This window comes from Oryctolagus cuniculus, chromosome 12, assembly GCF_964237555.1.
Source record: "Oryctolagus cuniculus chromosome 12, mOryCun1.1, whole genome shotgun sequence".
Taxonomy (NCBI): Eukaryota; Metazoa; Chordata; class Mammalia; order Lagomorpha; family Leporidae; genus Oryctolagus; species Oryctolagus cuniculus.
Window position 1 is genome coordinate 22399320 of NC_091443.1, and position 13575 is coordinate 22412894.

Below are 13575 nucleotides of genomic sequence, written 5' to 3' on the forward strand. Positions count from 1 at the left end.
GTGCACATAAAAACTAATTAATGTGGAGTGGGTATTGTGGCTCAAGTCACTGAAACCTCTAGGAACACCGACGTCCCACAATGGAGTGCATGGAATTGAGTTCTGACTTCACTTGCCATCAGCTTCCTGCTGACACACCCTGTGAGCTGGCAGGTGATGGCTCAAGTACTTGGGTCCCTGCCACCTTCATGGGAGACCTGGGTGGAATTCCTGGCTCCCAGCCCCAGCTGCTGTGGGTATTTGGGCAGTACACAAGCATATAGGAGATTTCTTTTTGTTTCACCTTTTGTATTGCTGTGCCTTTCAAATAAATATAAATTTAAACAAATCAAGGTGTTTAAAAATGAATAATCAGTTTATTAAGGTACCACACTTTAAAATTTAATTCTTTCTAAGCCTTTAAGTTCAAACCTTGTTTTTCTTTTTATATGTATAGTAAAATAAGAGTAATCACCATATACTTTAAAACAATCAGTATTTGAGTACCTTGTTTTATAGACTAAACTCTTTTAAAAACCAGCCCTATTTACAACTTAAATTCTCTCAAAGGGAATAAAATTCACTTACATATTTTCTATATTTAATTTTCTTCAAAGCTTTTAAAAAATGACTATCTTAATAATCCAGACCTTTTCATAACTTACACAACTTGTGAATCCAATAAATCCAACCTGTAAGTATAGTGTAGCTCGTATTATTTAAACATTCCAATACTATGCACAGATTGGGTCGAATTCTCTCACAGGGCAGGCATTCAGTGCAGCGGTATGCGAGCTGCCTGGGGGCCCATCTTATATCGGGGTACACGGTTTCAAGCTCCAGACGTGCCCCTGCTCCAGCTTCCTCCTGTGTGCACTGTGGGAGGTGGCAGGTGAGGGCTCCAGTGTTGGGTCCCTGTCACCCCTGTGAGGAAGCTTGATGGAGTCCCTGGCTTCCTGGCATGCGGTGAGTGAACTAGCAGATGGGAACACACGCGCTCGCGCTCTCTCTCTCTGTCACTCTTCCCTTCCTGTCAAATAAATGAAACAAATAAATAAAAATTAAATTCTCTATGCATTCCAAAGTAAAGGCTTAATTCTGAAGTCAATTGTTTATACACATTTCAAATTGAAATTAAAGGCTAATCTGTCAGTAACCTAATATGTCAATTTATCCTCCAAATTTACCCAAATTATCCTAAATGTAACAAAAACGTAGCAACAATTTAGGGTTTATTTTCTTGAAATGATACTAAATTCTAAGCTTCCCTGAGATTAGAAGCATGCTGCTTGGAAAGGGGACAGTTTTACCACAGCTAGGAAGGTGAGTTTTACCATCTCAAGTGAACAGAGGTTAAGAAATCTGAACCCGGGGCTGTATTTCCAGCATGATTCTCCCCTGGTCACTAACACAACACCATGGGTTCCTTTCATAGTTGCTATGACAACAGCACTCCAAGTATAAACCATTCAAATGGGGTTCATTTCTCCTGGATTCAGGTTACAAGTTACCCAACTCTTCCATCTGATTTAAATCTACTCTGAGGTTGCTGATAACTCTGTTCAACTAATCTCTTTGCTGCTTGATTGAATTCTGCATTCTTTGTATATTCTTTCCATCTGGTCGCCTACAAAACCCTTTGGATATTTAAAAGACATCTGCATATCCCTCACACCTTGGGTTCTGAGATCAAAGTCTCTAAGTCACACAAAGGGGAGTCTGCCCAGGGAAGCACAATGAATCAACTCAAGGTGTGTTTCCTAAGATGTCTGAAGGCAGGATACTTGTAGATGCATCTCTATTACCAGCACCCAAGGCTACAAACACTGTAGAATACCAGGAATAAAATTAGAAGAATCATGCAAAACCTGTATAAAGACTACTTGAGAACTCGGGAACATCAAGGAAGATCTCAATACTTGAAGGTGGGATCTGAGTAGCACTGTGTAGCTGTCTTGTCATTCACAAATTAATAAACTTCATGAAATTCATTTTTATGAAATATGAAACACTATATTTGTCTTAGATTTATTTATTCATTTGAAAGGCAGAATTAAAGAGAGGCAGAGGCGAGGCAAGGCGAGGAGAGGTGAGGAGAGGCGAGGAGAGGCGAGGAGAGGAGGTCCTCCATCTGCTGGTTCACTCCCGAGATGGCCGCGACTGCCAGAGCTGAGCCTCGGAGCTTCCTCTGGGTCTCCCATGCAAGTGCAGGGGCCCAAGGACTTCGGCCATCTTCTGCTACTTTCCCAGGCCACAGCAGAGCTGGATCAGAAGTGGCATAGCTGGGACTTGAACCAGTGCCCATATGGGATACCGGCACTGCAAGCCAGTGGCTTTACCTGCTTTGCCACAGCACCGGCCCCACACACTGTATTTTTAAAAAAGAAGTGAAGCAACTTATCCAATACCAAAGTATTCTATGCAGCTATGGTGATTAATGTGCTATTGGTCCTGATAAAAAGAGGTCACTTGAACAGGATAGACACTCTCCACACAGGCTAATAAATGAATTGCACTTTAGTTTGTGGTAAAAGTGGCGTTTTTAACCAGAGACAGAGTATGGATCACCAATCAATAATATTGGAAAAATTTGGAAAGCTAAATACAGCATTTGTGGAAAATATGTACTACGGAAAAATAAACATTTTTAAATCTCATTTTTCCATGTACTCTTTGAAGTATCCTCATGCAGATATGTACTTTATAGCACAATGAAATTCAAATGAATTAAAAACTTTAACTTGTGAAACACAAAATTGCTGTAGTATTAGAAGGAAGGATGGAGGAGCCGGTGCTGTGGAGCAGCAGGTTAATGCCCTCACCTGCAGTGCCAGCATCCCACATGGGCGCTGGTTCTAGTCCTGGCTACTCCTCTTCTGATCCACCTCTCTGCTATGGCCTGGGAAAGCAGTGGAAGATGGCCCAGGTCCGTGGGCCCCTGCACCCATGTGGGAGACCCAGTGGAAGCTCCTGGCTCCAGATCAGCACAGCTCCGGCCATTGTGGCCATCTGGGGAGTGAAACAGCAGATGGAAGACCTCTCTCTCTCTCTCTGCCTTTCTCTGTAACTCTTTCAAATAAATAAAATAAATCTTTAAAAAAAAAAAAAGGAAGGATGGGAGATACTTTATTGGGGTAAACCTTTCCTAAGGAACACAGGAACACACAAAACCTAAAATAAGGGAGAAAAAGCACTCATAAAAATATAGATTTCTCCTCAATAAAAAACATTTTAACAATTAATATAAAACACAAAAGATAGATAAGAAAAAATGATCTGTCAAGCATATAACTCAAAATTTGTAACCACAATAAAAATATAAAAAAAGATGAACAATCCAATAGAAAAATGAGCAAAGGATATGAACAGGCCATGAATAGTAGAGAAATGTAAATGGTGCACAGACATTAAAAGATGGTCATCCTTGCTCTCTGATGATGGAAATGCAAAGAGAACACTGAGTTATTTCATTCATTTCTCACATAGCATGTTGGGGAAAATGTATAACTTGATAACATCAAGCGCTAGTACTGTGTAGGGAAATGAGTGCCTTCAGATACTCTTGATGGGAATATAAATTAATAATGTCTTTCTGACAGTAATTGCATAAATTGAAAATAGATCTCCAACCTCAAAATGCCATTTTTAGGAAACTGTTTTGAAGAAATATTTGTACATGTAAATAAGGATGTTGATAAATTTTACTGCATCACATTGGTAAAATAAAAATTATACATATATATATAAAATTTAAATGTCCATTAGCGGTTGGACAGATAATGAGATACTGTTATTATGGAAAAGTATGTACTTACTAAAAATAGAAATGTATTTTCCGTCAGATATTATTGAATAATATGTATTGTGAATCTGGTAGAAGATGCAAACAGGAATTTCTGCTCCTCTCCCCCACCTGCTCAAGTGCCCACACCCACCTGGGGAAGGAGGTAAGAGGATCCTGGCCCTTTGCAGACCACGTCGCTTCCGCTGTGGGTTGTTCGGAGGCTCCCCGAGGTTGCTGTTCGAGGCAGCTCCCCTGGGTGGGCCATGTCCCTGTCTAGCTGGCCCTGGCTTCTCCTAACCTCTAGCAGCAACTTCCTTAGACAGAGGAGGGTACCCTTGTTGCTAATTGCAGAGTTTCACACAGTTTGGGAACTCTCACAGCACTGATCTCTTCTCCAGGGTGACAAAGGCTTACAAGGGTACTTCAAAAAGTTCTTGGGCATTTTTAATTAAAAGAGAGGTATGTTATGGTGCAAAAAATTTGAGATTCATGTGTGCAAGGGATCTACCAAAAGCTGGAATGTGTGTTATGAAGAAAAATACATAGATTTAACTTTTTAAAAATATTTTGTTGATTTGAAAGGAAGAGTTAGGGAGAGACAGAGAGAGAGGTCTTCCATCTGCTGGTTCACTCCCCCAATGGCCACAATGGTCGGAGCTGGACCAGGCCTATGTCAGGAGGGTGGGTACAGAGGCTGAAGCATTTGGGCCATCCTGTGTGGCTTTCCCAGGTGCATTAGCAGGGAGCTGGAAATTCCAAAATAAGGCACAGACCAAGATGTAAACACAGAAGAAATCCAGCTCCTGGATTTCAGTTTTTAAAGTCTAATTATAGGCCGGCGCCGCGGCTCACTAGGCTAATCCTCCGCCTAGCGGCGCCGGCACACCGGGTTCTAGTCCCGGTCGGGGCGCCGGATTCTGTCCCGGTTGCCCCTCTTCCAGGCCAGCCCTCTGCTGTGGCCAGGGAGTGCAGTGGAGGATGGCCCAGGTGCTTGGGCCCTGCACCCCATGGGAGACCAGGAAAAGCACCTGGCTCCTGGCTCCTGCCATCGGATCAGCGCGGTGCGCCGGCCGCAGCGCGCCGGCCGCGGCGGCCATTGGAGGGTGAACCAACGGCAAAGGAAGACCTTTCTCTCTGTCTCTCTCTCACTGTCCACTCTGCCTATCAAAAAAAAAAAAATAAAGTCTAATTATAATGAATAAGGTAAATTGTGGGGAGCAACTCGGACTAGACTAAGTTACTGGAATTAAGACTTATTCTATGCATCTGCTCTCCCACAACATGGTGCTGAGAAGGGAGGAAACAGCTTCTACACAGCTGCCTCCAGTTCAACCAATAAACAGCAGGACCTGCTCCTGATTGGAGGAGAGCAGCATACTCGGCGTGTGGGTAGCAGAGTTGGGATTGGTGGAAGAGGACTATAAAGGAGGAGAGAGACAACATGCACCAGGAACATCTATCTGAAGGAACACCTGTGCAGCCCCCGAGAGAGCCAGCCGGCAGTGTGCCGCTCCCCCGCGGAAGTGGGGAAAGTGGCAGGGGGAACCGCCCTTCCACGGAGGTGGAAGGGTCGGTAGCCAACCCGGGAAGAACCAGCAGCAAACCCGGGGAGGGCCGAGCAGACAAAAGAACAGCACAGGGTCCTGTGTCCCTCCACGAAGAGGGGGAGCGACAGTAAATAAATTGAGAGTTGATATATTAGTTCCTGACATTTTCTTCTGTGTACATCTTGCTCTGTGCATTTTTTTAGAATTTCCTTTCTATTGTATCATGATGCCTCAGTAGAAATGTCCAAGTTAAGATCCCTCTGTTTATTTGCTTGTTTATTGACTTGAAAGCAACTTTTAAATACCTTTTTTGCATCCAGTATTAATAATGGGTGATTCATTTGAGGGCTTTAATTTCTATGAGCAAGGGAGTGAACACAATCAAAAGTGACAATGATTTATCTTCAGTCTGTGGTTAGGGGCTCAAGTTCAGAAATGCTTTCTTTCCTTTCCCCCTACTGTTGTTTGCCTTATTTTCTTAAAGAAGAAGCTGTCTTACTTACCCTTGGTTAGCCTTGAGCAAAACATTCACTCCTGGACAAAGGAAGAACTGGCATCTTCTTTGTAGTATATCTTGAGTTTGGCAGTCATGAGCAAAGATTATACTAACTCAGCAGCAACACCTGTGGAATGAAATTTGGGAGTGAGATAAACATGGTATAATCCTGGTTTCACCATCAGGTGCGTTTCTTCGTCTTTCTAAATGTTATTAGTGGAGAGGTGTGATGGTTAGTCTTCTGTGTCAGCTTGGCTGGGCTATATAGTGCCCAGACATTTGGCCAAACATTCTGCTAGGAGTAGCTGAAGGTCTTTCTGGATGCTGTTGACATTTGAATCTAGGTTGCCCTCCCTGTGTTGGATAGGCCCCAACCAGTCAGTTGATGTGAATAGAACAAAAACAGAAAAACTGACCTTCCCCAGAGTAAGAAATAAAAGGGACTTCTTTCTACCTGACTGCCTTCAAGGTGGGTCATTGGTTCTTTTTGGTTTTTGCCTTTGGACTTGAACTGAAACACTGGCTTTTCCCAACTCTTAAGCATCCCAGCCTTCAGACCGGAACTACACCCTCGGCTCTCCTGACTCTCCAGATTGCCAAGTCTCCTTGCACATCTTGAAACTTTTAGCCTTCATTATCTCATGAGTCAACTCCTTATAATAAATCCCTTCATGAGTAAATTTACGCGTGCACACACACACACACACACACACACACCTGTGTATATCTGTGCATCTTCTTGGTTTTTATTTTCTGAAGACTCCTGGCTAATATAAGTGGGAAATACACTTTCTAGATCATAATTCTGTTGCTTTAGGGAGGACCTGGTGCCTCTTCCAGTCTGGAGTGGGGTTGATGAAAGTCTTTTTTTGCTTCTCCAAAACTCACTTGAACCAGTTCTTTCTTGAGATGGCAAGTTGTCACCGGCAGAAGAAACTGTGACCACCAGGGGCGTTTAATCTGTCACTGACCCCTCTGTGTCTGCGTAGCTCTATAATTTCTGCCTTCATTGTACGTGTCTTCTGTGAGCCAGCAGGCCTAGGGGTTGAAATGCCCATCAGCTTGGAGGCATAGGTAGACTGGGTGGGAGAGAAGCTGCAGCTAAGATATGCCTCTTGGGAACCTAAGGATACCTTTACCACCTGAAAAGAAAGACAAAGGTCTCAGAGGAATCCTACCCTCTGGTCATTCACGGGATCTTTTACTGATGTGCGACCCAGATTAATTCTTCAGCATCATGAGGTGACCTCTGTAGGAACATCCCAGCCACGGATGCTGCCGCTGCCACCAGTGCTTCTGGCTGGCATCATCTGTGACCAGTCCATTCTGTTACAAGCTCTTAGGTTGTATCCTTTCATTTCCAAACTCTAATTTTCTGTACCAGAACAAGTGAAACTGGGATGAAGCCTCAAAGTACTTCAAATGATCATTGTTTTGGCTTTGTAATAGCTTAACAAATAACTAGGTTTTTTTCTAAAAGAAAAAAATTAAAAAGCAAGAGAGCTATAGGCAACTGGGTGTATTCAGTTTGATGTTTGTGTAAGACATACAAGTGGAGATGTAAAGCAGACCATTGAACCCGTTAGACTACAGCAGTGGGCCTTCAACCTCAGTGTGTATCACAGTTACCTGGACGGCTTGGGCCCCACCTCCAGTGTTTCTGTTGTTAAAAAAAAAAAAAAAAAAAAAAAAAAAACTGGGTGGGGCCTGGGAATTTGCATTCCTAACAAGTTCCCAGGTTATGCTAGTGCTTGGACCACAGCTCCCACTTTAGGAGCCACTGGTCTAGACGGAGGATAATTCTAGGAGTCCAGGAGTCATCAGCAGAAAGATAATATTTAAATCCACGGGGCTAGATGAGACTGCCTGATGAGGCTGTGCAGAGAAACAAGAAGCCCCAGCCTTGGTTCTAAGGATGGGTAAAGAAAGACCCAGGGAAGTCAGGGAAAGAAAACCTAGAGCAAGGAGTTTCAGAAGACTGCAGAGTTGAGAGTTTGGGGTCCAGACTGACTGATCCTGACCAGTGCTGTTGAAAAGCAGAGTAAGAAGAGAGCAGTGAAGTGTCTGTTGATTCCCTGGTGTCAGAAACAAGGCAAGAGCACCTCTAGGTCAAGAGCAAGTATTCTACGTTTTCTCGCCTAATCCTTCAAAAGTCTCACCAGGTGGGTATTATTGTCTCCATTTCCTAAGGAGAGAAACTGGCTCGGACGGATTAGGTGGTTAGGGCAACAGAGGATCCAACGTCGGGATTTCTTCCTGCTGACATCCTAGAAAATGTGAATTTGCTGCATCCTCTACATGCTGCTGAAATCTACAAGCGAGGCCCACTGTGGCTAAGCTGTGATGTGGGTGTTCTGCTTGTTCCTCTCCGAGGTATCCGGTGTACCCTGTGGCTGCCCGCTGACCCCTTGCTGTGATGCCTGCCTCCCTGGAGAACTCCTCGTGCCTCCCGATCTGTTCACGGGCTTCCCACACTCCAGCCAACCCGGACCTCATTCCTTCCTGGTGACAGACACTCCTCTGATCCAGTGACACTGGGCTACAGTGGAGGTGGGTGGGCCTGTAGCAGAAGTTGAACCACTGAAGGGTTCTGAAAGGGAGAAAGCCCTGCTGTGTGATGTCGGGCAGTGTCAAGGCCCCGGTGGCTGACTAAAAGCTGGCAATGCGATGTGACATTGGTGTTGGGAAGAGATGCAGACAGTGGACTCTCGGGAGCCACCGTGAACCACCTTGGGCCCATTGCTGGAAGGATTTCAAGCATTTAACCATAGGCAGTGAGAAAGGCCATCCACCCGTCCAGTGGGGGAGATGTTAGGAGCAGGGAGGCCTCTGCAGCCCTTAAACAACATCTCAGAAGCCATCACCAGCTTCCTTAATGTCCTATCCAGCTCAGAACAGCAGGGATGACAGTCTCAAAGCTGGCATTCATCTCCGTCTCTGCTTTCAGGGTTCCAGAATATTCTTTTCTGAGGATTACGGACTTGTTACAGACTTGAGTGTCAGCACAGGTTTATGACGGCTGTAGCAGGAATGAGAATTTGGGTATGGAAAAAACCTTGCTGTTTCTTGACGGGATACTTATGGTGGATACTAGACATATGTCTGTCTTACGTGTGTGTGTGTGTGTGTGTGTGTGTGTGCGTGTGTCTTGCAAGTAGGTACAGATTGGGAACAAACTCTTTTAGTCTCAAGGTTATTTTTTCAATTTGGTAGTCTGACAAAAAAGTACCTTCCACTGCTTCCTAGGCAGCTGTCCCCATGGCCAGGTCTTAATCTTTAAGGGCAATTAGAAGGACAGTCCCACTGGCCAAAGAGGCTTCTGGAAAGGATTTAACTGAGGGCTGCAGTTAACTTTACACCAGCCACCCAATGCAGTGCTTACCTTTCTAGGCAAATCCTCACTTTAAAGCCCAGACACACATGTCCACGGGTTGCTCGTAGGATAATACTTGAAGGTCACACACTTTCGTCCAGTGCTCGCAGGTGCAAATTTGCTCACACTTGCATGCATGCAAATGTGTTAAAATAGCACTGATATTTATAATAACACTTTGCAATTGCACACTGCCTTTCATCTGTAGATCTCAGGCAACTTTGCAAGCGTTCATTACTTCTCCCCACATTCCTCTGAGGAAGGTAAATATTATTATCCTCCTCTTTACAGATGAAGCAATTGAGTCAGATAAGTGATTTGCCCGCAGCTAGTGGGGGAGTGTAGGTGGAAGGCCGGCATTACAAGCTCACAGTTCCTAGAGATGTGCATTGGGAAGAACCCCAGCAGTTAGAACATGGATGGCCCTGTGGCCTCTCACACAGGGCTGTGCTGGGGGTCACTTTTTCCTGTTAACTCTCTCATCATGACATTAACAGCTACCACTTACTCTATGTGGGGTGCTTTCCATGTGTACACTGTTACCTTTCCTGATAGGGACACTAGAATTATCCCCGTGGTGTACACGCGGGGGACTGAAATTGACGGAGATGACATATCTGGTCCAAGATCAGTTGGCTAATGAGTGCCTGGGCTGGAATTCAAACCCAGATGTGTTTGCCTCCCAAGGCCGTGTTCTTTTCCCCAGCACATACCTCAGGCAGGTAGGCAGCTTCTCCTCCTTCTGAGTCTCTTCCTGGCATCTACAAGCTCTTATTTGTCCTAGCTGTCCACCCTCAGTTTCTTAGCTTTTGACCAGATTTAGAGATTGATACTTAGAACATGTATGATCAGAACAAATTCATTATTATAAAAAAAATTTGTTTTATTTGAAAGGTAGAGAGAGAAAGATAGAAATCTCCCATTAACTGGTTCACTCCCCAAATGCCCAGAACAGCCACGGGCTGTGCCAGGCCAAAAATGGGAGTTGGGAACTCAGACCAGGTGTCTCATGTGGGTGACAGGGACACAAGTACTTGAGGCATCGCTTGCCACCTTGCAGGGTACACATTAGCAGACAGCTAATACGGGGAGCAAAGCCCTAACTCAGACCCAGGTACTCCAATATAGGATGCAGGTGTCCCAGGCGAGATCTTTTTTTTTTTTTAACTTTTATTTAATGAATATAAATTTCCAAAGTACGATTTATGGATTACAATGGCTTCCCCCCCATACCGTCCCTCCCACCCACAACCCTCCCCTTTCCCACTCCCTCTCCCCTTCCATTCACATCAAGATTCATTTTCGATTATCTTAATATACAGAAGATCAGCTTAGTATACATTAAGTAAGGATTTCAACAGTTTGCTCCCACACAGAAACATAAAGTGAAAAATAATAGATGATTTTTTTAAATGATGATGAAATCAGATCAGACCTATTGTCATGTTTAATCCCAGTGAGAGTCAAGTTGGGAGTTGATAATTTCTTTCTTTCTTTTTTTTTTTTTTACAGAGGATCAGTTTAGTATGCATTAAGTAAAGATTTCAACAGTTTGCACCCCCATAGAAACACAAAGTGAAATATATTTTTTAAAAACTTTTATTTAATAAATATAAATTTTGAAAGTACAACTTTTGGATTATAGCAGATTTTTCCCCCATAACCTCCCCCTACCCACAAACCATCCCATCTCCCACTGCCTCTCCCATCCCATTCTTCATCACGATTCATTTTCAACTATCTTTATATATAGAAGATCAACTTAGTATATACTAAGTAAAGATTTCAACAGTTTGCACCCACACAGATACACAAAGTATAAAGTACTGTTTGAGTACAAAGTTTTACCATTAATTCGCATAGTACAACACGTTAAGGACAGAGATCCTACATGGGGAGCAAGTGCACAGTGACTCCTGTTGTTGATTTAACAATTGACACTCTTATTTATGACGTCAGTAATCACCCAAGACTCTTGTCATGAGCTGCCAAGGCTATGGAAGCCTCTTGAGTTCACAAACTCTGACCTTGTTTAGACAAGGCCATAGCCAAAGTAGAAGTTCTTTCCTCCCTTCAGAGAAAGGTACCTCCTTCTTTGATGGCCCGTTCTTTCCACTGGGATCTCACTCACAGAGATCTTTCATTTAGGTCTGTTTGGTTTTTGTTTTGTTTATTTTGTTTTTTTTGCCAGAGTGTCTTGGCTTTCCATGCCTGCGAAACTCTCATGGGCTTTTTAGCCAGATCTGAATGTCTTAAGGGCTGATTCTGAGGCCAGAGTGCTGTTTAAGACATCTGCTATCCTATGAGTCTGCTGTGTATCCCCAGGCGAGATCTTACCTGTGAGGCCGAACACCTGCCCATGCCCGCACACATTCTGAGCATAGGAAAGGGAAACCACTAAGGAAAGAAGCTTGTATGTAACAAGTCAGGAGAGAGCTTGAATTGCAGTGATTTTTTTTTTTTTTTGCTTTATTTAGTGAGTGTATCAACTTGGCATTCTTTAAACAGAACTAGGAAACAGCTGCAAAGACAGAATATAATTTCTCCAAGGCTAGGAATATTTCCAGCTACATTGTCAGAAGGTGCCGAGGAAAGAGCTAGAGGCCATGGAGAAGAGTGCAAGATGAACTGAATTTTCCTCCAGTCTTCAGACTCCTCAGAGTTACGCTGCTTACAGGAGCTGAGCCAAATCCTGAGAGTTCATAACTCAGCTGAAAGTCAAAATGGTGTGTCTAATGGACTGGGGTAGCCATGCAATCCATGGAGTTCTAGAAGGTTGCTGGAAAGGTCTGAAAGCCTTTGGAATTGCTGATGTGGGGAGGAGCTGAGCAAATGGCACAGAGGCGTATCAGCCTGCAGGGGGTGGGCTGGGTCGGCCTCTGCAGTGCCTCCTGGAGGCAGGATTCACAGGCCCAGCCTCAGGCCACCACTGCCTACTGAGGGGTTGGGGGAATAGGTGCAGGAAAGGGCTTCCAAGATTCAGTCCATCAAACCAAAGCAGATAGAATCTGCACCCTCTGGAATTAAACTGCACAGTTGGCTTTACAGGTTGAATCATTTTGTAGGCAAGATAAGAAAAATGAAGTGTTAATTACAGCTCATTGGAAACTGCATTTTTCTTGGAGAAGTGAGAACTGGCTTATAAAAATCAGTGCTTCTTCAGGAATCTGAACACAGCTGATCTGTTTTGTTTGAATTCTTTTATAATTACTTTCATTTTAATCCCAGTACCCACTTCCAGCCGGCCCCTCTTCTTACACAATCCATGTGCGGATTCTTCCATGTTGTTGCCATATGCCTATGAGCCAAACTTCAACAAAATGATTGATTACAGACAGGTTCCCTTGGTCTGATTCAGGGTCCACACACCTGTCATGTGTGTGCCCATCTGCACACACACCCTTGTGCAAACAGGCATGGAAACAGAGCAGCCAGGAGAGAATATGTACTGTGTGACCAAGGAATCATCTTTTGTTTGTGAAAGGATGGCTGACCAAGCTGTTTCCAGGAGAATGAGGGCCTCCTAGGATGTGGGCCTTTCAGTGCCAAAACCCAGAGAGCCCCAGGTGAGCTGGGCTGAGTTGGTCACCCTCATTCATGAGGGTTTTAAAGTCAAAGAGATCCAACCCAGGCTTTTATGACGTCAAACTGAAACCTGCCAAACTGTTCATAGACACTTATCCGAAACACCAGTGTAAGCTCACCTGCCAGCCGTCCCATGGAATGAACTAGCTCACCACAGTTTCCAGAAGTAGCCATATGTGCTGGCCAGCCTTGAGGAGGACCCCAACATTCAGTCAACCGCAGAATAAGGCTTCTGATCGGTGTGTTTGGTGTTGAGTATGAAAGAAAGAGGGGCCGGCACCGTGGCTCACTTGGTTAATCCTCTGCCTGTGGCGCCCACATCCCATATGGGTGCCAGGTTCTAGTCCCAGCTGCTCCTCTTCCAGTCCAGCTCTCTGCTGTGGCCCGGGAGGGCAGTGGAGGATGGCCTGAGTGCTTGGGCCCCTGCACCTACATGGGAGACCAGGAGGAAGCACCTGGCTCCTGGCTTCAGATCGGTGCAGCTCTGGCCGTAGCAGCCATTTGGGGAGTGAATCAATGGAAGGAACACCTTTCTCTCTGTCTCTCTCTCTCACTGTCTAACTCTGTCAAATAAATAAATAAATAGAAAGAAAACTGCCACCATGTTCCTTCGGTACATGGAACACGTTACGTGGAGGGACTGTAGTGGTGATGGCTGGTGGTGCAACACAGCCTCCACCTGCTTTGAATGAACACAGGGATCTTTGGGGAGGCCTGGAGTCCAGTGGGGAGCGGCCGGATCGGGCGATGTGCTCCCATACCCGTGCTTAACCTCGTAACCATGACAGAGCAGGAACCTCTCCGTGTAATC

The 13575-nt window shown here is 44.6% G+C and overlaps 1 protein-coding gene across 13 annotated transcripts in view; it reads left to right on the forward strand.

Moving 5' to 3' along the window:
* Window positions 1-13575, forward strand: part of LOC103351297 (uncharacterized) — a 260758-nt gene that overhangs the window by 196829 nt on the left and 50354 nt on the right. For 4 of the 13 annotated variants that reach the window (XR_011380707.1, XR_011380709.1, XR_011380708.1 and 1 more), the window contains one exon: window positions 8754-8848. The exons of 6 other annotated variants lie outside the window; for them this stretch is intronic. Coding sequence is in view for 1 of the 7 variants with exons in the window: in XM_070053648.1 (XP_069909749.1) it covers window positions 8754-8776 (23 nt within the window). In the remaining 6 variants the exon portion in view is untranslated. Of the gene's footprint in view, window positions 1-1003; window positions 8357-8753; window positions 8849-13575 lie in introns of those variants that run through there. 3 more of the 13 variants (XR_011380712.1, XR_011380711.1, XR_011380716.1) reach the window with 3 other exon arrangements.